Below are 25,036 nucleotides of genomic sequence, written 5' to 3' on the forward strand. Positions count from 1 at the left end.
GTAACACCATTGTTCAGTGAATCTGACTTTCCCATTGGCTTTGATTTCCATTGACTACTTGTCAGAAAATCACAAAAGATGATCTCATGATTTCTGGACACTGCCACCATCATAAATATGAACCAATTGTCAAACATCTGAATGTTTAAATCACATGACCCTGGGGATGCTGCAACTGTCATAAGGGTGAAAAATGGTCATAAGTCACTTCTTTTCAGTGCCATTGCAACTTCAAATGGTCACTAAAGAAACTGTTGTAAATTGAGGATTACCTGTACTCTTTCAAGTTTCTCCATTCCCCCCCCCACCTTGCTGTGCATCCAGGAAGCTTGCCTAATTTATTAGTGTCAGTTTTATTTAATTCTTGAACAACAGCAAGGAGAAACTTGCAAGAGGAAACTTTTGAGAAAACAAATAGGGAATGGCTCAAATCCCCATTACCTGTTTGCTCTTCAGTAGTTCTGTTCTGAGAGCAGCACAAATACTGAATGAAAAAGAATCCATAACGTTCAGGCCTTAGTCTTTTATTCTTTTAGCTAAGGACAAGTCCTGTAGTGCTGAGGAAGAATACAGTAGCTGTTGTGACTACGACCCCCGACCCCGTCTTATCAGAGGGAGAAGACTCCGAAAGTGAAGGAGAGGAGTTGGCAAGGCCTCCCTCTCCATGACCCTCCTCTCTGGCAATGCCTCAGGTGTCCTCCGAAGGCCAAGAGATAGGCCAGGAGCTAGGCACTTCCGAGCAGCTACAGTTAGACAGCGACAGAGATGAGTCTTGGCTGGATCCCTGACAGAGTTGGAAAGACAAGCACATGCAGCAGAGAAGGAGGCGTGCTAGAGATTAAGCTGAGTCACTGGACCATACCCCACAGGGGATAAAAGGGGGTGTGGTGGCCATTCAGGCCTTGTGACGGACAAAACTGAAAAGCTAGCAAGTCATACTGCGTTTCTGGAACTTCGTTATATGCCCTTGGATTTATTATGGACTGGACTTGACAATTCTTTGGCTTTGTGGACTTATTTTGGTTTATCGGACGGAGGAGAAAAACTTCCCTTTGTGAGTAAAGTTTTTGGCAGGCAGCTACTGGGTTGCTGCCAATTCTGTTATCTCAAAGGCATTTGTGACTGCTGGGTTTATTAACTCCTGGCTGACTGTTTGTGTGCGTGTGTGAGACGGGGACAGAACAGTAGCTTAGAAGTAAACATCTATAGCAGGGGTGTTAAACTTGCGTCCCCGCGGGCCAGAGCGTCATGCGCTGGCCATTCCCACCCCCATTTTAGCAAAGGGGAAAAAAGCCATGATGCCTCATGTGACGACAGCATGATGCCACACGTTTGACACCCCTGATCTAGAGGATTGTGCTGTTTGTATCTTGCTGCCAAAAATGATTGGGTTCACCAAGATAAAACTGAATACACTACCCTCCCAATTTACAGAACAATCTTTAAACTTAAATATAGAAACTAAAAAGAAAAAAAAATTAGGAAAAAAAGAAAGAAAAAAGGAAAGAAAATGCCTTATGTATTATTTTTTTTTACCAATAGTCACTTGCTTACCTCATAACGACCATCCAGCATGATAGTATGATTGACCAATGGCTATTGTAAAATGTCACAGAATTATATGAAGTATAATTGCGTTTTATGCTGACTTTTAAAATAAGACTATGTTAGGTTTCAGCGAAGAATAAAATATAAGAAGACAGAAAAATAAAGAAACGCGAAAGGAAATGTTAGGAAGGAAACAAGGCTAGGAGTGCAGAAAGAGAAAACAGAAAAGAAGTAACTTCCAATTTCATTACTGATGCAAATGTAACATAATAACCTCTTATCTAAGATTATCCTTTTGATAGAATTCTTCACCCAAAGTCTTATGTATTAAATGCTTCATATCTTTTCTCCTTATGTGCATCTCCTGCAAGCAAATTACATCCTCAATAATTAAAAAAAATCTTTTTTTTCTTTTTTGAAAAGCATTGGCTTTATTCATGTTCCATAAATTATAAATCTGTCTGTACTCAGGCTGACACTCCAACAAGCTCTTTAGCTGTGGCTTCTCACAGCCTCTTCTTCAATAACTTCAAGTTGTTGCTGTCCATGTACCCCTTTGTCTTCTGTATCCATTAAGTCTTTTTTTGGTTCTGCCCTGTATTTTGTAATAAAGTTCTTAGCCTTTTGGACAGAGTTAAATCTATGTTGATGGAAAGTAAAAATTACACCTTTCAGATAATCCCAGGAAAATGGAATCTTTTTCTGCTTCAAAATTTCTGTTAGAAAGGAATACGTTTTTTTGTTGGTAGAATCCTAGTGGGGATTTCTTTTAAGACAATTTTTAATATTGAATAAAATGAATTGCAAAACATGTTGCTTTGTTCTTTTCATAAAAATACAACAACAAAACATCTTGTTGCATAAGTATGCAATAGATCAGTGGCTCTCAACCTTTTCTTCGTCATGGACCCCCCTTAAATACCTTTTGTGGCTATGGACCATGGCCATGGACCCCCAAGACTTAACCCAAGATTTAAATCATAACATTTTTTTTCAAGTCTAGGCAGGCCTCCAGGGATCCACGGACCACAGGTTGAGAAGCACTACGATAGACCTTATCCAGTTCTTGCTCCTTCTGCTCCTCCTCCCAGTTTAATAATTTTGATAGTGCTTGGACCCCTATGTTCCTTATGCCTTCACTGGGATTTTCTGGAACAGTTCTAAATCGTAAACAGAATTATTTTTTCTAAGCTCAAGTAATGTAAAATTATCTAACCCAGAGGTCCCCAACCCCTGGGCCACACCCCAGTTCTGGGTTTTGGCCTATTTGCAACTAGACCGCAGGCCAGCGGACTCATGCAGCTCGACTTGCGTGAGTGGTGGGATGGTGTGCATGCACGTGTGTGCAGCTCAAGTTGTAGTTGAGATGCAGGTGCATGCCAGCCTACCGCTGGCATGGCCCGGTTCCCCTTTCCCACCTCCCCAAGCCAGGCCTCCAAGTGGCAAAAGTTGGGAACCACTGTTCTAACCCTCTTTCCAGATTACATTTTGTGTTCTAAAAGGGTCACCCATCATACAGTTATTTAATATCCCCAGTAATTTTATTCAATTTATTATCCAGTTGTTGTTTTTCCAAATCCTCAAATTTGGCTTCTATTAAATCACTTTAACTGTAAATTCTTCAAACAAATCTTATCAAAACTTACTCAAAACTCAGTCTTATCAGATCCATCGCACTGTGATTTTTTTTCTATAATCATAATCAATATGGTTGGCCCATATACCTTGGATTGCAGTGTCCAAGAAAAAGAAGGAAGGAAGGAAGAGTGAGAAAGAAAGAGAAAGAGAAGAAAGAAAGAAGAAAGAAAAAGTATTGCAGTTGGTAAATTGGAAATGGGAAAAAAAAGGGGAAAAAAAGAAAGATAAAAGGAAACTTTTCCAATTACCTTTTTTATATATCAACATACAATATAATCAGCACTCAATCAAATAGGGAAAAAAACATTCCCACAAATAGAAAAATGAGAACTCCAATTCTACAGGTGCAGATTTGCTGAAAGTTAAACTGAACATCCATAAAAATAATTCCCTCCGATCTTAAAGCAACCAATAATCCAATACCTCTGCTTTTTTTTCTTTTGCTTTTTTTTGACTAATTATACAAATCTCAATACAGCAGTCCCGATTTACAACAGTTCATTTAGTGACCATTCAATGTTACAGTGACATTGAGAAAAGTGACTTATGACCATGATTCATTTAACAATTGTGTTACTAACTTAACAATTGCAATTGGGGCCAAACTCACTTAACAATTGCAATTGGGGCCAAACTCAATAACTGCGTCTCTTAACAAAATAAATTTGTTCGTAACTCAAGAACTACCTGTAATCAAATCAGGTGTCTACATAAAAAGTCACCAAATTACCAAAAGTCTCCAAGAGGAAATACTTATTTGAGAAATTCTCTCTAACTAAAAACACAACAAAATATAAAAAGTGTTTTAGAAATAGTCAGGTCAGTTCTAGTGTCCGTTTTAATCCAGCTACATAACTGGATTACAGCACTGAATGTGAGGTAAACCTCACCTCACAGCCACTGGACTCGCCAACCGATTGCAAAAGTCTCCATTTTGCTAGCAAAAAATGGCTGCCCAAAAAACAAATGAGTCAATTTTCCTTAACTCTGGAGAATTCTTCAGGCTCCAAGGTTCTTGTGTTAACACAACATGAGCTGTGGCGTCTTCTCCCATTCCAAGGAGTCACTCAATTTGCCATTTTCCCCACTGGAAAATTCATTTTATGCTGGCTTTCAACCCAAATATCTTACATAGCGGTTAGACACAAATGTCTAAGATGCCATGCCATGTTTCTGTCTTCATGCACTTTCTATAAAATATATAAGTCAGAAGACAAAGGCTGCTTGTGAATTAGAGTTTACTTTATGAGACTGTGTCATATTTTAGTGTAAACCCTTAAACACTCTAATTGATTAACAAGTTTCAGATAATGGTTCCCCTCTTTCTCTCCTCTCCACCCCCCCCCTCTTAACATCTACAATTTGTTCCAAGCTAATCTGGGAGGGTTCCAGAATTCTGTGCTAAATTGTTTTGAGATATAGTGTATATGGATATTAATATAACTACAAGGGGAAAAAAAGATTTTCTTACAAGAAATTAATAGCTCCTGCTGTCTACGAGTCTCAGTAATGGTTCAATCCTGGCTTTGCCTTTGCATCTTTACATCTTTTAAAATATGTATCAGTTTACCAGCCAGTTCTTAGCTTGCCAATTTCCTTCACTGCCTAATACTTCACTGCCTCATTGTTCTAGTTTCTTCAGCAGGACTTGGCTCATACTATGGCCTGTAGTGGATTCTGGTTTACTGCTATAGGTAGCCCTTGGTTAATGATGGAAATTGGGATTGGAATTTCTGTCACTAAATGATGCGGTCATATCACATGACTACACCAGTTAGCTAGTGACTATGGGACATTGCTCTGGTCAGAAATCCAGGCTTGTTGCCAAGCAATTGGGTCATAATCACATGACCACAAGGCAGTGGTGAAACCCTACCGGTTCACACCAGTTCAGGCAAACCGGTAGTGATAAAAGCTACCGGTCCAGCTACCGGTTGGTCCAAACTGATATTTCCAACAATCAGCTGTGTTGAACAATTTAAAATTGCTAGAAAGCAGGAAAATCTGCTTTCTAGTGACTCTGAATTGCGCAGCACAGCTGTCCCCGTCCTCGCTGTTCTACTTACCTTCCCAAACCTCCTTTTTCCGCACTCAGAGTGTTTGGCACGTACTGTGCATGTGCATATGCACAGCGTGCATTTGGCATGCACTGTGCATGCGTGCACAGCGTGCATTTGGCATGCACTGTGCATGCGTGCACAGTGTGCATTTGGCATGCACTGCATGCATGCGCACAGCATGCATTTGGCATGCACTGCATGCATGCGCACAGCATGCATTTGGCATGCACTGCACATGTGTGGGCAGTGAACTGGTGGCAAACCGGGGAGGATTTCACCACTGCCACAAGGACACTGTGCTGGCCTGAATCTCCAGTACCATTTGTTGAGTGCTGTTGGAAGTTTGAACAGTTGTTTAACATTAAATGTAGACTACCTGCAGATATTTACAGTGTCTTTTGCCCTGTGATTCTTTTCTGCCCAGGGTTGTGTTTCACAGCCCAGTTGCTGTAACATTCCAAAGAGATAACAAGATTTTTTGAGCTCTTTTCATCATATTGAATTTACATTAAATGGAGAAACGAGTAAGCAAAAAATAAGAAAAGTGGATTCTCCCCGATTTTCCAATCAATGCCTTAGCAGAGAATCAAATGTATACCTGCAATGATAGGAATTTAGCAATAATGAAAGTTGTTTTCCAAGATTGATCCGGTGTGCACCTTAAAAAAGGAGAAGATGCAAAACACAAGATTTGCTTGTAAAAATGAAGGATTTGTTCGCTTTTTATTAGATACATTTTATTAGACATTCATTTCTGCTTCAAATAGTAAGAGAATTCCAGTAAGGGGGGAAGACCATGCTTTTCTGTAAGCAGTTCCCTTGGCAGGTTTCAGCGTTATCTGCAAAATGTTTATTTTTTCTTCATTCCTGTTTAAGCACAATCAACATTATGAGCAAAACCAGAAGGGATACAAAGAGCCAGAAGACTCTTATTCTTTTAAAATGCTTTCTCTGGGGCTTATGTGCAAGTTTGTGTGTGACACTTGGGGGTGGAGGTGGGGGGCATGTGCACATACTAAACAGAAATAGCAGGGATGGCAAAAACTTGAATTTGACTCTGTTGAACTCAACTTTGGCTTCTCAGGTCTTGCAGCTTATTTCTGTCCAAAATGGCCGCTCTCCAGGACCATTACCTTCCATCCATGAAAACGAAAGATTTTCTGCAGGCACAGCTGGTCTACTTTTTTTTATTAACTAGCTGTGTTGCTGTTTGGCAGCTTTTAATTATTTGATGTAAGCTGCCTCTGCTTGCTTCATATATTTCCATTTCTATCAATGTATATCTACAACAGCCAGGAGAGCATCTAGTGTATGATAGAGACACAGCGGACAATATCTGTAAAGAAATATAGTTACTAAATTATTGCATTTATAATTTAGCTTAGAGTTAATAGGATAGGATAGGATAGGATAGGATAGGATAGGATAGGATAGGATAGGATAGGATAGGAGAATAGAATAGAATAGAATAGAATAGAATAGAATAGAATAGAATAGAATAGAATAGAATAGAATAGAATAGAATTTTTTATTGGCCAAGTGTGATTGGACACACAAGGAATTTGTCTTGGTGCATAAGCTCTCAGTGTACATAAAAGAAATGTTTATCAAGAATCATAAGGTAGAACACTTAATGAAAGTCATAGGGTACAAATAAGCAACCAGGAAACAATATCAATATAAATCGTAAGGATACAAGCAACAAAGTTACAATCATACAGTCATAAGTGGGAGGAGATGGGTGATGGGAACGATGAGAAGATTAATAGTAGTGCAGACTTAGTAAATAGTTTGACAGTAGTGAGGGAATTATTTGTTTAGCAGAGTGGTGGCATTTGGGAAAAAACTGTTCTTGTGTCTAGTAGTTCTGGTGTGCAGTGCTCTATAGCATCGTTTTGAGGGTAGGAGTTGAAACAGTTTATGTCCAGGATGCGAGGGGTCTGTAAATATTTTCACAGCCCTCTTTTTGACTCGTGCAGTATACAGGTCCTCAATGGAAGGCAGGTTGGTAGCAATTGTCTTTTCTGCAGTTCTAATTATCCTCTGAAGTCTGTGTCTGTCTTGTTTGATTGCAGAGCCAAACCAGACAGTTATAGAGGTGCAGATAACAGACTCAGTGATTCCTCTGTAGAACTGTATCAGCAGCTCCTTGAGCTGTTTGAGTTTTCTGAGCTTTTTAGAGATGCAAAATTAGTAGGTCTGCCTTGAAATCTTATTTACATACTCTCTTATTCTCTACCCCTTTCTGAGCATTGCAAACCTGCTCCATCAGCCTATGGGACCTTTTGTAGCAGATAAGGATTTAACATCCAGAGGAGCCTGGATAGCTCAACAGACTAAAAGCCTGTTATTAACATTCAGCTGTCTGCAATTATTGCAAGTTCGAATCTCCCCAGGCTCAAGGTTGACTCAGCCTTCCATCCTTTCTAAGGTAGGACCCAGTTTGTGGGGGCAATAAGCTGACTTTGTATAAAAATATACAAAAGGATGAAGGCTATTGCTTAACACACTGTAAGCTGCCCTGAGTCTCCGGAGAAGGGCGGCATATAAATCAAAATTAAAAAAAAACAAAAACATGGAAATTGCTCTTGCCCAGATAGTCTGTTCATGAAACGATTCAACTGAAATTCAGGATAATTGAGGGAATGAGGCTTGCTGAGAAACTCAGTCAGGACAGTAGGCAGAGTGCAAGCAAGCAAGCAAGCAAGCACAGGAATAAACTTGCCAATCCAGAAAAAAAGTGAATTTGCAGAATAATCTTATTAAAGGCAGTGACCTATTGCTTACCCATTTGATCAGGATCTAGATCAGGGGTGTCAAACTCAATTTCATTGTGGGCCACATCAGGATTGTGTTTGACCTTGGGTGGCCAGGTGGGCATGGCCAGGGTGGGTGTGGCCAGCTTGATGTCACTCATGTCAGGGGCACCTGTGGTGGCTTGGGGTGGGTTGGGGGGATCCATTGTCTCCAGCTCTGTTTTCAGCTGTGACAGCCTCCTGCAGTCTTATGCCACTGAAAATGGAGCTCCATTTCGTCATTTGCAGGGGAACAGAAGCTCATGAAAGAAACGCCATGGATATCTGACCTGGGACGACGGCACATGTGCCATAGGTTTGCCATCACTATAGTGGATCCCTTATGTGTATTGTTAGGATGGGCAGAAATGTCTTGAATCACCATCTGTTGCGTGCTTCATAAAACAGCATGAATTTATTCATGGTCATCTTTTCACATTTAAAATTCTATTTTCCCTTTAACTTACAGGTAAAACAATAGTTAAAATGCATATGTTGCAGGAACAAATAAACAGATCAAAGAATCTTGAGACAAATTATATACTAAGTTTCATAAGCTTTGAATAGTGTCTATTTCAACAGAAATAGAAAGTAAAATAGAGATGGTTTTCAAAATTATTGATTCAAAATTATTAGTAAATGGTGGCCATCACAAGTAATTACTTAGTTACACAGGGATTCTTGTAGTGAGAAGCTAATTATCACATATCTGTGGCACTTGGTCTCCAATATATGCATATTAATTACAGTGTGCTATTGTTTTGTATTTTCTTTGTGTTATTTATTATTCCTTACTTTAAAATGTTTTAATAATTCGTAAAAATTAACCAGAGTTGCTGGGAATAGGGCAGCGTATAATTTACTAAATTATTGTTATGGTTTATATAGGCAGATGTTTAGACTGGATTTAGCATTTTTATCCACCTCTCTAGTAATTCCCAAGGATCTAGAATAGGCAGATGTTGCTGTTTGATGATGCAGACATTGTTTGATTGTGTTGATGGTAACATCACAGGATGTAAGTTGTTCCAAGTAAAGCTGCCTCTTGCAATTGACTGATGGTGAATTTGTCAATGCTGATAGTGATTAAGTGGCATTCCAGATGTCTGGAATTGCACCCAAGGTGCTTATTACTATTGGTAAATATTGTTTCTTTTGCCACAGTTGTTCTATTTCTATTTGCATGTCTTTATAATTTTTCCCAGTTCTTTTTTTCCCCCAGCTGTCTCCAAAGGCTTCCACATCCACTATTCAGATTTTTGTCTTTCTTATGGACAGTTGTTAAGTCTGGGGTGTTACATGGCAGGTGCTTGTCTGTTTGAATTTTAAAACCCTAAAGCACTTTAGTTTCTTCATTTCCTATTTCTTTGTCTACTTTATGGTCCCACCAGTTTTTGCTTGGAGGTAAATGGTAGTTTTTGCAAATGTTTCTGTGTACATTTGGGATAGGCAGATGTTGTTTGATAGTGTTAAGGGTATCATCGCAAGATATAATCTGTTCCAAGTAAAGCTGCCTTCTGTAATTGACTAATGGTGTTTATTATTTGATCTGAAATACCAGGCTAAGGACAGATAAAAAGATAAAGGTAAAGGTTCCCCTCACACATATGTGCTAGTCGTTCCCGACTCTAGAGTGTGGTGCTCATCTCCGTTTCAAAGCTGAAGAGCCAGCACTATCCGAAGATGTCTCCATGGTCATGTGGCCGGCATGACTAAATGCCAAAGGCACACAGAACACTGTTACCTTCTCACTAAAGGTGGTCCCTATTTTTCTACTTGCATTTTTTACATGCTTTCAAACTGCTAGGTTGGCAGAATCTGGGACAAGTAATGGGAGCTCACCCTGTTACGCGGCACTAGGGATTCGAACCGCTGAACAGCCGACCTTTCTATTGACAAGTTCAGTGTCTTAGCCACTGAGCCACCACATCCCTTTAGGGCACATTTAAAACAGACAATATTTGATTGTTAGGCATCAACAATGACTTGACTAATCTTCAGCCAATCAATTACATTACAGACTGCAAACCATTAGAAAATCACAGAAAAATTATATAGAACATTTTACAAATTGATATCAAAATGGGATGAAAAAATATGAAGACTGCAAGTACATAGCAACTAATTTTGTTCCTATCATGGGAAGTTGATGAAAGTGATATCAATAGTGACTAAGCTAAGATCTTTCCCTGAGCTGTGATAAATAGAGAAAGTATTAGATGAGCCAGCTCAATTTCATTTCTTCTGATGGATTTGTGATATCCAATGTTGCTAAACTATCAGCTCAGCTCAGTATGGTCAATCATAGTGGTTTGTAAGGTCTGGCGATGATCATTGACTCACTGCCTCCTGTTTTGCCTGAGATGTCTGAATTTGAGAAGTCAGGAATGCTACATAAAAGATCTTGCTGTTGACTTGGATTTGAGATCAAATTAGTCGATCAGAGGACAGGTTCTTGTTCTGGTACAATTTTTCCCTTGCTTTAGTATGAGTTTTCTTACTGACTTGTAAGCAGTATTTTTGATAACCAAAGAACCACAAAAAATTGAGCAAGAGGCATGTTACTTAATCTTTGTGCATGTTTTTTTAATCTTTATGCTGATGAACACAGCAGTTTATGCATGTCTGTTAGACATGTGCTTAATTTATTTCAGCAAGACTTAATTCCACCTGGGTGGGCATATCTGATGCTTTCCAAAGGTGTCAGGATTACCACATGTCCTTAATTACTGCTTACATATTGGTAAACTCTATTAGGTAATCTTCAACAATTTAACTGATATTGTCTCTCCTCCTCACCTAATTTAAATAAACCAGTGTCTCCCACATAAACCAGTTTTTACCCTACAATTAGGGCTTTAATCCATAACTGGACTTATTTTTGCTAATTAGTGCCAATACTGGGATAAGCGGTTGAATTATACCACGTAGTCACCTAATCTCCCCTGGGATTTCTGACAAACATCAACAACAGTTTAAATTGCAGAGCTGGCAAAGAGCTACAATACACAGAAAACTAAGTGCACCTTCTCTCTGTAAAATAAAAACTTCACTGTTTGGTAGGAGTGAATGGGAGAAATGTAACCTTCCAGCTTGTTGAAAGTTAGATGCTATTAGGTGTACTGTAAACTATCTGTGCTGAAATCATTTGCATAGACAATCAGGCTAAGAATTGGAGATACTTCATTACAATTAGATGTTTTGTTGTTGTTTTTTTAAAAAAAGCCTGTAAGAAAACACTATATAAATAAGAGAGGTAGGTTCATTGAGTGTGAATAAATTTCTGTTCTTGGTTGAAAGTCCCTACTGAAGTAATGTGGAAGAAGGTTTATTACTAAAGTAAAGAAGTGAGTATTTCAAGTACGGGTTTTTCACTGATAGTCTATTGGTAGTCACAATTTCTTTAGAAACTAAATGATTATTCCTAAATATTTCATATTAAAAACTGAATCTTATTGTCATCAAGCCTGAACGCAAATTTTTCAGTGTACCTGATCAGGTTCATTAGGTTCCACTGATCGAATAAAGATACAAATATTTGGGGACGAAATATTAGATGTGGAACAGGAAAATTGTGAGTTTAAAACCCTGATAATGTTGAAGTAAATCGAATGACTGAGTTTTGTTATTTTTGAGCTATCTGAATGGATCCTGCAGGATTATTGTGAGAGTCAAGGTGGACAGTCTTTTCATTACTGGATTGGTGAGCATTATTAATTAATTAATCAAGCAATAGAACTACATTACTTGGTTTAATTAAAAGTGCACAGGGGGAAAACTCATGTTTTTACCTTATGCTCTTTTGAAAACCATGGTAGCATATTTGGACACATGGCCTTTAGCAATGCTGAAGAAAATAATTTGTTTAACTTTGCCCAAAGGCATATGAAATTGTTTATAGTACATGGGTACATATTCAAATTAAATTAGTAAGAATTAAATTAGTTGGGAAGTAAATGTTGAGTTTTATGTAAAAGTATAGCAACATCTAATTATAATTCAGCAAAAGCAAACAGCACATCTAGAAATAAATACATCATATTAATTTCAAATATGGTTTGATGTGGTGTCCTCTCATTTCTGTCTTTTTTTAGTTTTAAAATAATGGGTGTATTTATTTATTTTTTTGCAAGAAATTACATGTTGTCTGGGTATTTAATGTTGATTTACCTTGTAAACATTAGCCTTGTAAGCTGCATTTTTCCTGTGCAGTAATATTAATGAAAGTTGCAACCTGTATTCACTTTCCTGGAAGTAAATTTCCTTGAGTAATTGAGGTGTGCAAAGACTTTCTCCATAAAATTTTAAGCTTGATCTGGTAAAGACATGAATAGTCTGATGTCTTGAGTTGAATGTCTTCATTTCAAATCTTCACTTAACCATGAAGGTAATTGAAAATCCTGGGGATATTTTATTAAGTTATCATGTCTTGATAATTTGAACACAGTGATGGAAAACTGGTATAATAAAAATATGTTTAAGCATAACCATAATATACCTGACAGAAAGTAGTGAACCTTTGAGAGCTTTGAGTAGCTTCATCAAAACATGCTATATTTAAATTTAGTTTAATATACCGTAGTATCAGACTGATTTCAAAGGGCTGATAATGCTATTACATTTTTTTTATAAGATGTGATTTTGCTGTGAATTAAGGCTGACCATATTAAGTTCAACTAGTCCTTTTTCAATTAACCCAGGTTTACATTAAAAAATGTATATATTAAATTACAGCAGGGACCAAGCATTTTCAGAAATAATGCTATTTATTTGATTTTAAATATTTGTAATTATGGTTTTCTGTCACAAGGCATTCAGGAGAGAGAAAGAGGAAAGGGGAGAGAGAGGGGAGGGAGGGAAGGAGGGAGGGGGGGAAAGAAAGAAAGAAGAAGGAAGGAAGGAAGGAAGGAAGGAAGGAAGGAAAGAAAAAAGAAAGAAAGAAAGAAAGAAAGAAAGAAAGAAAGAAAGAAAGAAAGAAAGAAAGAAAGAAAGAAAGATGCTATGGACCACAATTGGCCTTATGAAAAGTGGATTTATGCTAATATTGGTATAAATTAGTTTGCATTAATTTGACAGAAAGTCCCACTAAAGTGTAGTTATTTGTTCATTCATTCATTCATTCATTCATTCATTCATTCATTCATTCATTCAATTTCTATAGTCACCGAGTTACCAATCAGTAACTAAAGTGCTATGTACTGCTATGTATTTGTAACCAAGTTGCAAAAGTAAAATTTCTTGTGAAACTTTTCTTTTAAAATCCCACAAAACTTTTTTTGTAAAAATAGAAAAATTTTATTCATGACATGTCCACAGAATATACTAATTCTAGTATTAGTATTACTAATTCTAGTAATACTAATTGCCATTTGATTCAAACATTCATAATCTATGCTTTATTGCGCATTTAAAAAAAAAACAAACTATTGGCTATTGAATCTTTTCATTGAGTCCTCGATAAGAGTTGGCAGTAAATTAATTCTGCACACAGTACTTTAGTCAGAAAGCATTCTGATTTCTTTGAACGGGGCATATTTCTGAGTATACAATACTGTATATGGAGATTGTTATACTGCACTTGTTACTGTTATTTGAAATGAGAGGTTCCAAATTGCCTTTTCAAACCTATAGCATTTCTGCTTTACATTTCCAAATATACAATAATGAAGACTTTCCAAGTCTTTGACAAAATTGATGGAACAGAACCAGTGGTGGGATTCAACTTTTTTTACTACCAGTTCTGTGGGCGTGGCTTTGTGGGCGTGGCATGGCTTTGTGGGCGTGGCTTTGTGGGTGTGGCAGGGGAAGGATACTGTAAAATCTCCATTCCCTCCCCACTCCAGGGGAAGGTTACTGCAAAATCCCCATTTCCTCCCAATCAGCTGGGACTCGGGAGGCAGAGAATAGATGGGGGTGGGGCCAGTCAAACGTGGTATTTACCGGTTCTCCGAACTACTCAAAATTTCCACTACTGGTTCTCCAGAACTGGTCAAAACCTGCTGAATACCACCTCTGAACAGAATAATATGACTATTGTTGCTGCTATTCATATTTTGAAACTTCTTACAGGACACACACAAAAAAAACTTTTATGTCTGGCTGAGCAGTAGAGCTTGGATCTGACAATAACTTGCCTCTTCCCCAAGTCATGTTGATGCTTACAAAGATACATGAAAATAATAAGTCACCTCAAATCTTCCTTATCCTTGCCAGAGAAACTGCAGGCTTATGAAGAATGCCTTCCTGGTTGAGGTCAGGATATGGTAACTTGTAATCTTGATATAAACTGACAGATCAGGCTGTCTTTTGGATCTTGTTCATTGACTGGGAACCATCTACAGTTCTGGTTTAGGTGATTCCTTTAATTCATAACGGCATGCGGTCTTCCTTTGTGCTACATTAAAATCCACTTAGGGCTTAAAAGTAAGGCTATCATTCCCATCTTTTTATAGGAACATCAACATTAATCAACATTGATGCTGAATTTAGAACGAATGTGCGAAATGCGTGCATGAAATACTGCATGATGTACTATAATTAACTTAAGGAGAAAAAAGAAAGCAGATGAAAAGAGTTACAAAATGACAATGGCTGTAGAATTAATCTCTCTGCCCCTTTCCCCTGCCACAGCTGGACTTATGATACTTTTGTTGGGAGAAGTGTCCATCTGGGTTCAGTTCCAAGTGGGGAGAAAGACACTGGAAACATGGAAGCTGTTTGGAAAGATGGTTTAATGGTGGACAGGACCACATGGTTTGAGGTCCTGGGCAATCGAGCACATGGGTGAAAGAGAGAGAAATAGAGAGAGATTTATACCTTCTCTTTGGCTTTGAACTTGCTTCCTGTTCCTGTGAAAGAAATATATTCTGATTGGCTGTCAGACTCCCATGGGGCCATGCAGGGGTAACTTTGTAGGTTGTCTTGAGTCCCAGGCTTGGTTGAATCTTGCTGGGTGATGTAATGAAGGGACTTTGGGCAATTCCTATTATGGCTGAGGGCTAATCCTACCTTTGTTGGATCTTGGGTGGGGGTATTTGCTTATGAATAGACCTAGCCATCTCTTTATCTCTTAAGTGCTGACATCTGCTGTGGGCTCTTGAGGAGGATGGGGGCTATTAAAACTGAGTCTGCTTCCCGCCTAAAAAAAATATTTCTCCATTTCTCATCCAGCGAAATATAATATTCTGCCTTTTTAATATTTCCTAGAATATTTCATTTTTCTAGGAGATGGATGGGTGCTAACTTTCTACACTTCCATGATGCCCTTGCTGTTTTAAAATGGTCTTTTCTGATGTTCTGAAAACACCTATCCATTCATTTTTTTTCCTGTTTCAAAGAAAGAAGAGTTTGATGAGATAAACACCCACAATGAACTGAATAATACATTATTTCACCAAATACTACAAAAAATGTTATTCTGGGATTTTTGAGGAGAGAGGTTTGGCCCCTAGATGACAGAGTAGCACTAAGAAAATACCATCCTGGGTTTAACAATTAAAATTCCAAGGGGTGTTTAGATATACAGGTTGATCATCAGGTATATTCATCCTTCTTTGTTGGCTGACTCTTTCCAGTTATCCCTTGTTGTTGCTAGTCCGTCCGTCCCCATTTCTTTCATAGGTCTATGTTCCTTATCAAATACTTTTCCTTTCTGAAGCCATTGAATCAACAATGCCATAACTGAAATAAAAATATCCTTTTTTTTTGTTCCACTTGCTGATATGTTTTTCTTTTCCTAGTTTCATGAGGATATAATTTATCCTTCCATATATGTAGTGTTTTATCTATGCATTAATTTAGGTAATTCTGTGTCTTAATCTGAAATTGATATATCTTCTAATGAGCTTCTATTTAGAAAATGATTTGAAAGATGATATAGACACCTTACTGTATTGGGGCATAGTCAGTTTTGACACAACTATATTTATGTCATTAGGCTGCTGTCAAATGATTTAGACACATCTTGGAGGGGGAGGAGAACAAATGTTAAATGAATCAAATGTGAAAAATTAGATCTGCTTCAGGAGACAGAGTTTCAAGGTTTAGATACAATACTTATCTCAGTAGTTCAAAGCTCTACATCTGGTTCTCCTTATCTGGATTTAGAAGCTATGCAGAGTTAAGCCTGGTTATTATTTGAGTGGAAATATGGGAGAAAAAAAATATAACCTAACCCAGAAGAAAGCAATGGCAAACTACTTATGTGTTCTGGCCAAGAATATCAACCAATTGTATCTATAATCATCAGGACAGTGGTAGAATTCAATTTTTTTTACTACTGGTTCTGTGGGTGTGGCTTGGTGGGCGTGGCAGGGGAAGGATCCTGCAAAATCTCCATTCCCACCCCACTCCAGGGGAAGGATCCTGCAAAATTTCCATTCCCACCCCACTCCAGGGGAAGGATCCTGCAAAATCTCCATTCCCACCCAACTCCAAGGGAAGGTTACTGCAAAATCTCCATTCTCACCCCACTCCTGGGGGAAGGTTACTGCAAAATCTCCATTTCCACCCCACTCTGGGGTCAGCCAGAGGTGCTATTTGCTGGTTCTCTGAACTATTCAAAATTTCCGCTACCGGTTCTCCAGAACCTGTCAGAACCTGCTAAATTTCACCCCTGCATCAGGAGCTGAGTTTCTAATGCTCATAATATATAATTTAAACTATCATTATATTTTCCAATTTTCCTCACTTAAATTCTAATATCAGAAGTGAAGGAGGGTAGAAGAGACAGAACTCTCCTTAACTTCGTATTTCTTTTGTTCTAAATATTAGAACCCATTTCCTGTTTTACAAATTATAACCTAGGCTCAAAAAAAAAAAAAAAAAAAAAGGACTTGCTGCCATTGAATCTAATTCACCCATATATTATTAATATATTATTCTGTAGATAGAAAATGGCAGATTCAAGCTGTGGATGCTGGAAAACATTCTCAGAAGGTTTAGAACCTTATAAACTATTACCATAATAATAATGATGTAAACAGCCATTATAGACTTTGTTAAAGAACCAGATTTCAAGAAATAAGCTAAAGATCAAGGAGGGGTGATATTCACAGAGATAAAAGAATAAACATTATTTTATTCTGATCAAATTAGTAAGTAAAAAATCATAGGCAAACCTTGGTACTCTTTTTTTAAAGCAGTAAGACTTTTTCAATAGATAAGAAATATTTACTGAGCATTGTGAACTTCTAGGAATTACTAAGGAGAAAACCATAATTCTACCAACACTAGCATGGCACATAACTATATATAAACAAGAAACAAACCCCACACTCATTAGCATTGATGATGTTACCTAGTTGAATAATAAAAGGTCTGCAATAAAATAACCAACCTCAAAAAGCACCATGGACTAAACCAGTTATGGCTAAACTTTTTGCCATCGCATGCCAAAAGCGGGCGGAATGAGGGGTGATCGCGTGTGCACGTGCCCACACCCCATAATTCTATGTGTCTTGCCCCCCATGCATGTGTGCGTGACCCTCCCGGTGCTCCCCCCGCTTTTGGCATGTGATGGCACGGTGGGCCCTGTTTTTCTCCCTTCCCAGGCTCCAGAGGCTTTCTAGGAACATGGGGAGGGCGAAAACAGCCTTCCCCACCCCCACAGAGGCCCTCTGGAGGCCGGAAACAGCCCATTTGCCGACTTCTGATGGGCCCAGAAGGCCCGAAAATCAGCTGGCCAGCATGTGCATATGTGCTGGAGCTGAGTTAGAGAAAAGCTCGCATGCCCACCAATATGGCTGTGTGTTCCACCTGTGGCACGCTTGCCATAGGTTCGCCATCACGGGACTATACCATACCTCTTAACATGTCTACCTTTTAAATTTCTTTATTTCAGAGGTTTTTAACGTGCATACAGTATACCAGTATATATACGCACATCAGTAGTGGGTTCCACTTACCTTCGCTACCGGTTCAGAATCGAGAGCACCCGTGTGTGTGTGCGCATATTTTGCTCACACGTGGCGCTTCTGCGCATGCACAGAACCTTCTGCGTATGCGCAGAGCATTATGTGCATGCGCAGTGCATCCATGATGACATCCAAGTGGGTGGGCGGAGCCTCCCGCCACTGCCACTACCAGTTCGCCCGAAATGGGGCGAACTGGTAGAAACCCACCACTGACACACATGCACACGAACACACATACACATGCATATTCTGATTAGGAGAGACCCAGGGTCTACCTTTGTAATTCATTGCCTCTGCTTCCTTTTTCCACTTAAGGTAATGTTTTATATTTGCAGTATTTCATACACTTTTATTCTAAACTCAGTGTCAGTGTTGATTAATGTTGGTATCCCATCAAAGATAGGAAAGGTAGCCTCACTTTTGAGCCCTCAGTGGGTTTTAATACAGCACAAAGGAAGACCACATGTCGTTATGAATTAAAGGAGCCACGTAAGCCAAGAGTGTAGATAGTTCCCAGTCAATGAACAAGATCCAAAAGACAGCCTGATCTGTCAGCTTGCATCAGAGTTACAAGTTATAACTTGACTCCAGGCAGGCAGGCATCCATCATAAGCCTGCAGTTTCTCTGAAAGGAGAAGGAAGATTTGATGCGACTGATTTTTCCCATGTTTTTCTGAGAGCACAAAAGCTGACTGGGTAAACTTCAGGTTACTCACTCTCTCTCAGTCCTACACTGGGAGGCACTGCTATGATTCCACATTGGATCAACATGGTACACTGTTGTCCATAACCTTCACTGAAATAATAATGCATGTGCGTGCGCACACACGTATGTTTGTATGTCTATGCACAGATACCTGTATATCAGGGGTGGGCAACTGTGGCCCTTTTATAACCTGTGGACTTCAACTCCCAGAATTCCTGAGACAGCTTGGCTGTCTCAGGAATTCTGGGAGTTGAAGTCCACAGGTTGTAAAAGGGCCACAGTTGCCAATCCCTGCTGTATATACAAAAATATATACAGACAGAACTGTTTTTTTGCCTTTGAATGATCAACACCAAAAGTCTACATTTGACAAAAACATGCTAATATGCAATTGTCTTACTGTGCTCTGTTCTTGTGCATCTATCTTTCATCTTTTAACACTGGCTTCTATTGAATCTGGACCCTTAGCATCTGGAAGCAATTCATTATATGAGGTGATTTTTTTTTTTTGTTTTTTTGTTTACATTTTCTAGAGTTCAGGTACCATCAGTGGCTGAAGGATGTGCACTTCTCTGAGTCCTAAGGTCCGAGGCCCTGGCCTCTCTGATATGCACCAGTACAGCCAGTGGTTGGCCAGCAGACATGAGGCTAATTTGTTACCAATGAAGGAAGATTTGGCGCTATGGCTGACAAACTTGCTGGGTAAGATTATTTCTACATACTGTAATTATTGTCAAGCATTTCTAAATTTGATCTTGGACCCTGACATACAAGTGGAAAAACCTGCTCTGAATAAATAATTCAAGTTCTACCATCTGTCTTGTTTATGGTCTAGTTTTATAGGCTGCTTAGAATTCTCACCTGCTTTCTTATTTGGAAGGTCACAATGAAGTAAATATTTCTTCCATATTAATTTAACATGTGTGTATAATATATGTATGTATGTATTGGGCGGGGGGGGGGAGGAAAAAAAGGCTATAGTAAAACTTTGAGAATTTTGTTTATTTACCTGCTATCAAATATATTTATTATATGTATTTATGATGTGTTAAAAATCTGCTTTACTGCCTCCTTTGTGGGAAGTGTTGAAGATTTCTTTCATGTAAGCTCCATCTTACATGAACAAAGTGAATTTCATAGGCATCCTTATCATAGGAGGAACAAGTGACAAGACATGCATTGCAGTATCATAGTGCAAACTGCACCTTAATGTACTTCTTTCCACCATCATGATGTAAATATGAAAGGGTGTAGCCCAGGGGTGAAATCTACTTACCTTCCCTACCGGTTCGGAAGTGCACGTGCCGCGTGGGCGTACTCGCTTCACTCGCTCACATGTCACGTGCATGCATGGACCCTCTGTGCATATGCAAACCCTTCTGCATATGAGCAGAGGGTAAAAAACAGGTTACTTCCTGGTTAAAACCAGGGTGGATGGGCGGAGCCTCGCGCTGCCATCGCTACAGATTCTCCGAACCACCTGCCGCCATCGCTACCGGTTCAGTCAAACCGGTCTAAACCGGTAGCATTTCACCCCTGGTGTAGTCTGTGTTGTGACATCACAATGCATACTTTGATAGCATCATGAGTAGCCATGGCTATAACTCTTGTGATACCTTTCCTTAAATTGAAGTATGAGAAGCCTGGGAATTGGAGATATAATTGGGCAGTAATATGCAAGGCAATTTAAACCTACCCTTGGCTGTAAACCTAAATAAGTGCATGAGACTCTTCTCCAATTGTGACATTTTAATATAAATTTTAAGAGCAAATTCTCTTTCATCAGATGGAATGGAATGAAAATGAATGGAAAAAGAGCACAGCATAATTTTTCTGCATTTGCATTTCAATGTCTGCCTTGGATATCTTCATCTGGCTTTTTTTCCCCCTGTCATGTCTCACGCAAACTGGATTCTAATCTCTTTCACATATGTCTTCTATTACAAAACATAATACAGCAAATATCATGCAGTGAAATATTGTTTATGGTTTCAACACATTTCCATTACTATTTAGTGGTGCTTTTGAATCGGTGCAAGGGGCTAAATGAGAGGGAAATATGATTTTGAAAAAAAAGGACTATTCAAAAACAATTTTCAAAAAATAAGGCTTTTGTAGGGATTGAGGAATATATTATTCTATGATTAGTTGGTTTTCTGTGCTGACAACTTTTTTTTGACATGATTCATTGGCAAATTAAGGTTCTTCTAAGAGTAATTCCCTATGCACTACTTGAATAATAATTTAGAAGGCATATGCATGCTTGTGTCATTATTTTATATATGATTATTACAAATAAAAATGTTGGTATTTATTCTTACCAATCACTTTGATGAATCTTGGGGATAAAACTGTATTTATATTTGAAATGATAGAGAAAGCAATGAGTCTCGATACTGATTTTTGCAAGATTAAAGCCTTAAAATGCTCAGCATTCTAATCATATTGACTGGAATGTAACTGTAGTTGTGGAACTTTGCCATAAGTGTGCCATGTACTGCTTTCTAGTGAATTGCTGATGATTTAGCACCTGTATGTGTGAGAAAAAAAGAACAAACCAGATTTTATCTTTTTTCTGGCACAGAATCCTTTTTTCTAGTCAAACTGCTTCATTTACTTTCCATACATCTTCACTCTTATTTAGATTAAATAGGTAGTGTCAGCCTAGAGTGCTTGGAGCCAAGCATTTTTTGCCTCATTCTCCAGTTCATCTGCTACAGAGGTTTGGTATCATAAAGTGACTATGATAGGCTCTCAAGCTAAGGTTATAAGCTTACAACAGAAAGGCTGCTTCTAGATATCTAATTTGCATACTTTCTTATAGCAATTTCATGCTTGATATTGACATTCTCTGTTCAATCCATGTTTTTTTTTCCTTTCATATTTTCTTTCTAGCAACTAGTAAAAAAGAAAAGTGATGGCCCAATGGAAAAGAAAATCTGTATCTGGATTTAAACAAATAACTGGTTTGGAAATAGTATTGTGGTTATGAACCATGTTGATCAGAAACACAATTTGTTTGAATCACAAGCAACACTACAACAATTTTATTCAATCAATCTTGGCCAAGCTTAGGAAACCCATACTTTTTCAGTAGTGGGAAAATAATTATACTAACTTGTTTTATAGCATTAATACTATAACTTGTTTACAGCATTAAAACTTCCAGATGTGGTGAGACTCCAAGTCCTAATGAAGGATTGTCCAAGCCAACTTGGACAGCCTCAAGGTAGAGAAGAGTGCTTTGCAGAGATATTGGAAAGTAATATTATAGATCAAATGAAGTATTTTGAAGAAAGAAAAGTTTAGTAAAATTTATTCTATTATTGTTCAATAGAAATTACAATTTCTGTATGGAAATACAAATCAGAAAATAATGAAATATTAACATTGGTTTTATTGCAATCATTTTATAACATTATATCTTAGTATATTCATCCATTTGTTTGATGAGAAATTCAATGTTGGTCAAGAATTCCCAGCAGTATGGAATATTTAACTCCAAGGGATTGTTGAACAATAACTTGGAGCACCTCCAGTTAATAGCCTTGATTTTATTTGGCTTAGAGATTCAAAATTCCATTGGGTATGATTCAATTCAAGATTCACCAGTAATCCAATTCAATTCAAACTGATTAAAAATTCCATTGAAAAAAAGTTTTGCTTGTAGACCATGATATAGAAACTTCAAAACATTTGAAGTCTGATCACTATTTGGCAAAATGAAATGAAAGCAGCAAGGAAGATAGACTTTTTGGATAATTTTAATTTTTTAAAGTTTCAGTTGCAGGCTTTCAAGCATTTTATCAGTGAGGGGATGGCCAAAAGCAAGTGGTTTTCCAATATGCTAGTATAATTGCTCCTCCACCACTGAGAAAAATGTGGATTTCCTAAGCATTCCAAGAATTCAGCCACCACTTCAGTGCACAATGGACTGCACAAAATATCCATTAATTTATGGGAAGAGTGGGAAGAAGATGCTACGCATTTGAGTTGCTAAAGTCAGAAGAGCCAATAACACCCTCATATTACCAATGGGAAATCAACTATTTACTTAGTCTTATTCATGTGGTAGCCATTCACTCATTGCTAGAAGACTTAAAGTTTAGTAAAACAGAATTTAAAAGTAAGGACAGCCTTGCGTCCATATTTAGAAAGCTGAAAGTTGAGCCAAACTTCTAATTCTGTTGGCAGGATATACACAAAAGTGTAAATGCCTGTTACCTTGAGACAGAGAAGTTTAGGATTCATGTCTGGCTATATTAAAATTGAGAGCAGAAAAAGTGATACTCAAAATTATTGTCAGTCCCCCCCCCCTACCCAGAAAAGCTCCAATAAACACAGAATTTAATGTAGTAAATGTCATAGGTTACTTTCTTATGTCAGTGTCTCTCCATCGTCTACCAAGGAAACAATAATCATGGATGTTGGAAGATGTAGTTGAGCCACATTTGGAAAGCCATACATTTTCCTCCTCTGTATATTACAGAGAAGCTTAAGGCTGTTTCTCAGTTTGTGTGAAAATCTCTTGAGTTTCTTGAAACAGTCCTATGAAAAAAAGGCATTCTAGTCTGTAATATACTTGGCACTTCTCCCCTACTACTTCGAAGGAAAATTATTGGTAATTATGGAGAAAATGTCTTTCACTATTTTATGCTTCTCTTCCTGTGCACGGATTTCATTTAAATTACAGTTAAGCAGGAGAAGAGCATCATCTTCCACTTTTTAGAAGAGAGGTCTGCTTGGCAGGTTTTCAGTATGGTGTCTGCCAATAGGCCAAAGCTTTCATACACATTAAAAACTTTCGTTTTAGTACATATCCACCAGGCTTTTCTCTTTCAGAATTGGTAAGATTAGGAAAATGTAAAAAAGAAAGATAAAATTAGATAAATAAATTAAGACATTAGGTAGAGAAAAGAAAGCAGAGTACATAAATGGAATATTCACGTTAAACAAGAAACATTCCATAAACAAATCTCTCATTGTCATGACCTTTAACTTAGTTAAATGTGCATTATAGGGCAACAATTTTTGAAACAAGATACTTCAAATGGGCTAACTTACAGAATGTATCCAAACTAAAAGGTAAAGGTCCCCCTTGTACATATGTGCTAGTCGTTCCCGACTCTAGGGGGCGGTGCTTATTTCTGTTTCAAAGCTGAAGAGCCAGCGCTGTCCGAAGATGTCTCCATGGTCATGTGGCCGGCATGACTAAATACCAAAAGCACATGGAACGCTGTTACCTTTCCACCAAAGGTGGTCCCTATTTTTCTACTTGCATTTTTTATGTGCTTTCGAACAGCTAGGTTGGCAGAAGCTGGGACAAGTAATGGAAGTTCACCCTGTTACACGGCACTAGGGATTCGAACCACTGAACTGCCAACCTTTTGATCGACAAGCTCAGCATCTTAGCCATTGAGCTGTTTTATTTATTTATTTTATTTTATTTATTTAGTAAACCATTTTACCTTGGTTTTAGGCCAAAAATAGTTAACAGAGAGACTTGTAAGGCCTTTCTCACTGAAGCTTACTGTTTAAAAGGCCTAAACAGAAAGATAGGCATTCAGTAGGAAGACAAAAAACAAGGATGTTGCTGATGATATTTTCTAAGAGGAAGATAATATAAGATAATTCTGATTATTCTCAAACTGAACTATGTATCCCCTCAGCTGGCCTTTATTCTGCTCACCTTTAGTATTATTGTCATTGTCATTATTGTCGTTATTGTGATTATCTGTTGCATTTCTTCTTCTTGTGTTTCTGGTCAAAGTTCTCACTTTGTCTGCGTCTTCTCTCTTATCTAGACAATATGGTTCTTAGGAAGTCTTTCAGGGGTCAGTTAGGAAAGGGAAAGGTAGGACACTGGACAATGCCAATTCATCTGTTTTATGAAGTATACTAGTACAAATAAGGGGAAAATAATAACAGTAATTAACAAGAGCAATAAGATGATGTAGGAAGGTGAAGGCTATAAATAGATTCCTCCTAGCAGATGTTCATTCTTGACATATGAAAAAATATGTGGTATACTAGCCTTTTCCAAGCTGGAGGCCTTATTTATATGTGAACTTCAGCTCCCAAAAATTTCAGCATGTTGGCTGCAAATACTGAGAATTGAAGACCACACATCTGGCAGATGCCAAATTGAGGGAGATTGGCCTATATGTAATTGGTATTTCTTCAGTCCTTTTATATGCCTGTTTTTCTGTGAGGAAAGTATGAGGAACACTTATTGAGAGCTTTCAGGATTAAGAATCTACTGGATATGCACAATACCCTTTCTATAATTATTTCAGAAAACATTTTATGTAAGACTTCCCCCTCCTATATTTATTAAATAGTTACAGGAGTAAGCCATTACAAAGAGAAAGAAAA

General features: G+C 38.0%; 1 protein-coding gene across 3 annotated transcripts in view; it reads left to right on the top strand.

Moving 5' to 3' along the window:
- The window catches only part of GAS2 (growth arrest specific 2), a 125,892-nt gene that overhangs the window by 6,528 nt on the left and 94,328 nt on the right, over positions 1-25,036 (top strand). For all 3 annotated transcript variants that reach the window (XM_034417243.3, XM_034417244.3, XM_034417245.2), the window contains exon 2: positions 19,195-19,363. In XM_034417243.3, the coding sequence (XP_034273134.1) occupies positions 19,222-19,363 (142 nt within the window). In that variant the 5' untranslated portion in view covers positions 19,195-19,221. The remainder of the gene's footprint in view (positions 1-19,194; positions 19,364-25,036) is intronic.

Source organism: Pantherophis guttatus, chromosome 1, assembly GCF_059756535.1.
Source record: "Pantherophis guttatus breed Tessera chromosome 1, ASM5975653v1, whole genome shotgun sequence".
NCBI lineage: Eukaryota > Metazoa > Chordata > Lepidosauria > Squamata > Colubridae > Pantherophis > Pantherophis guttatus.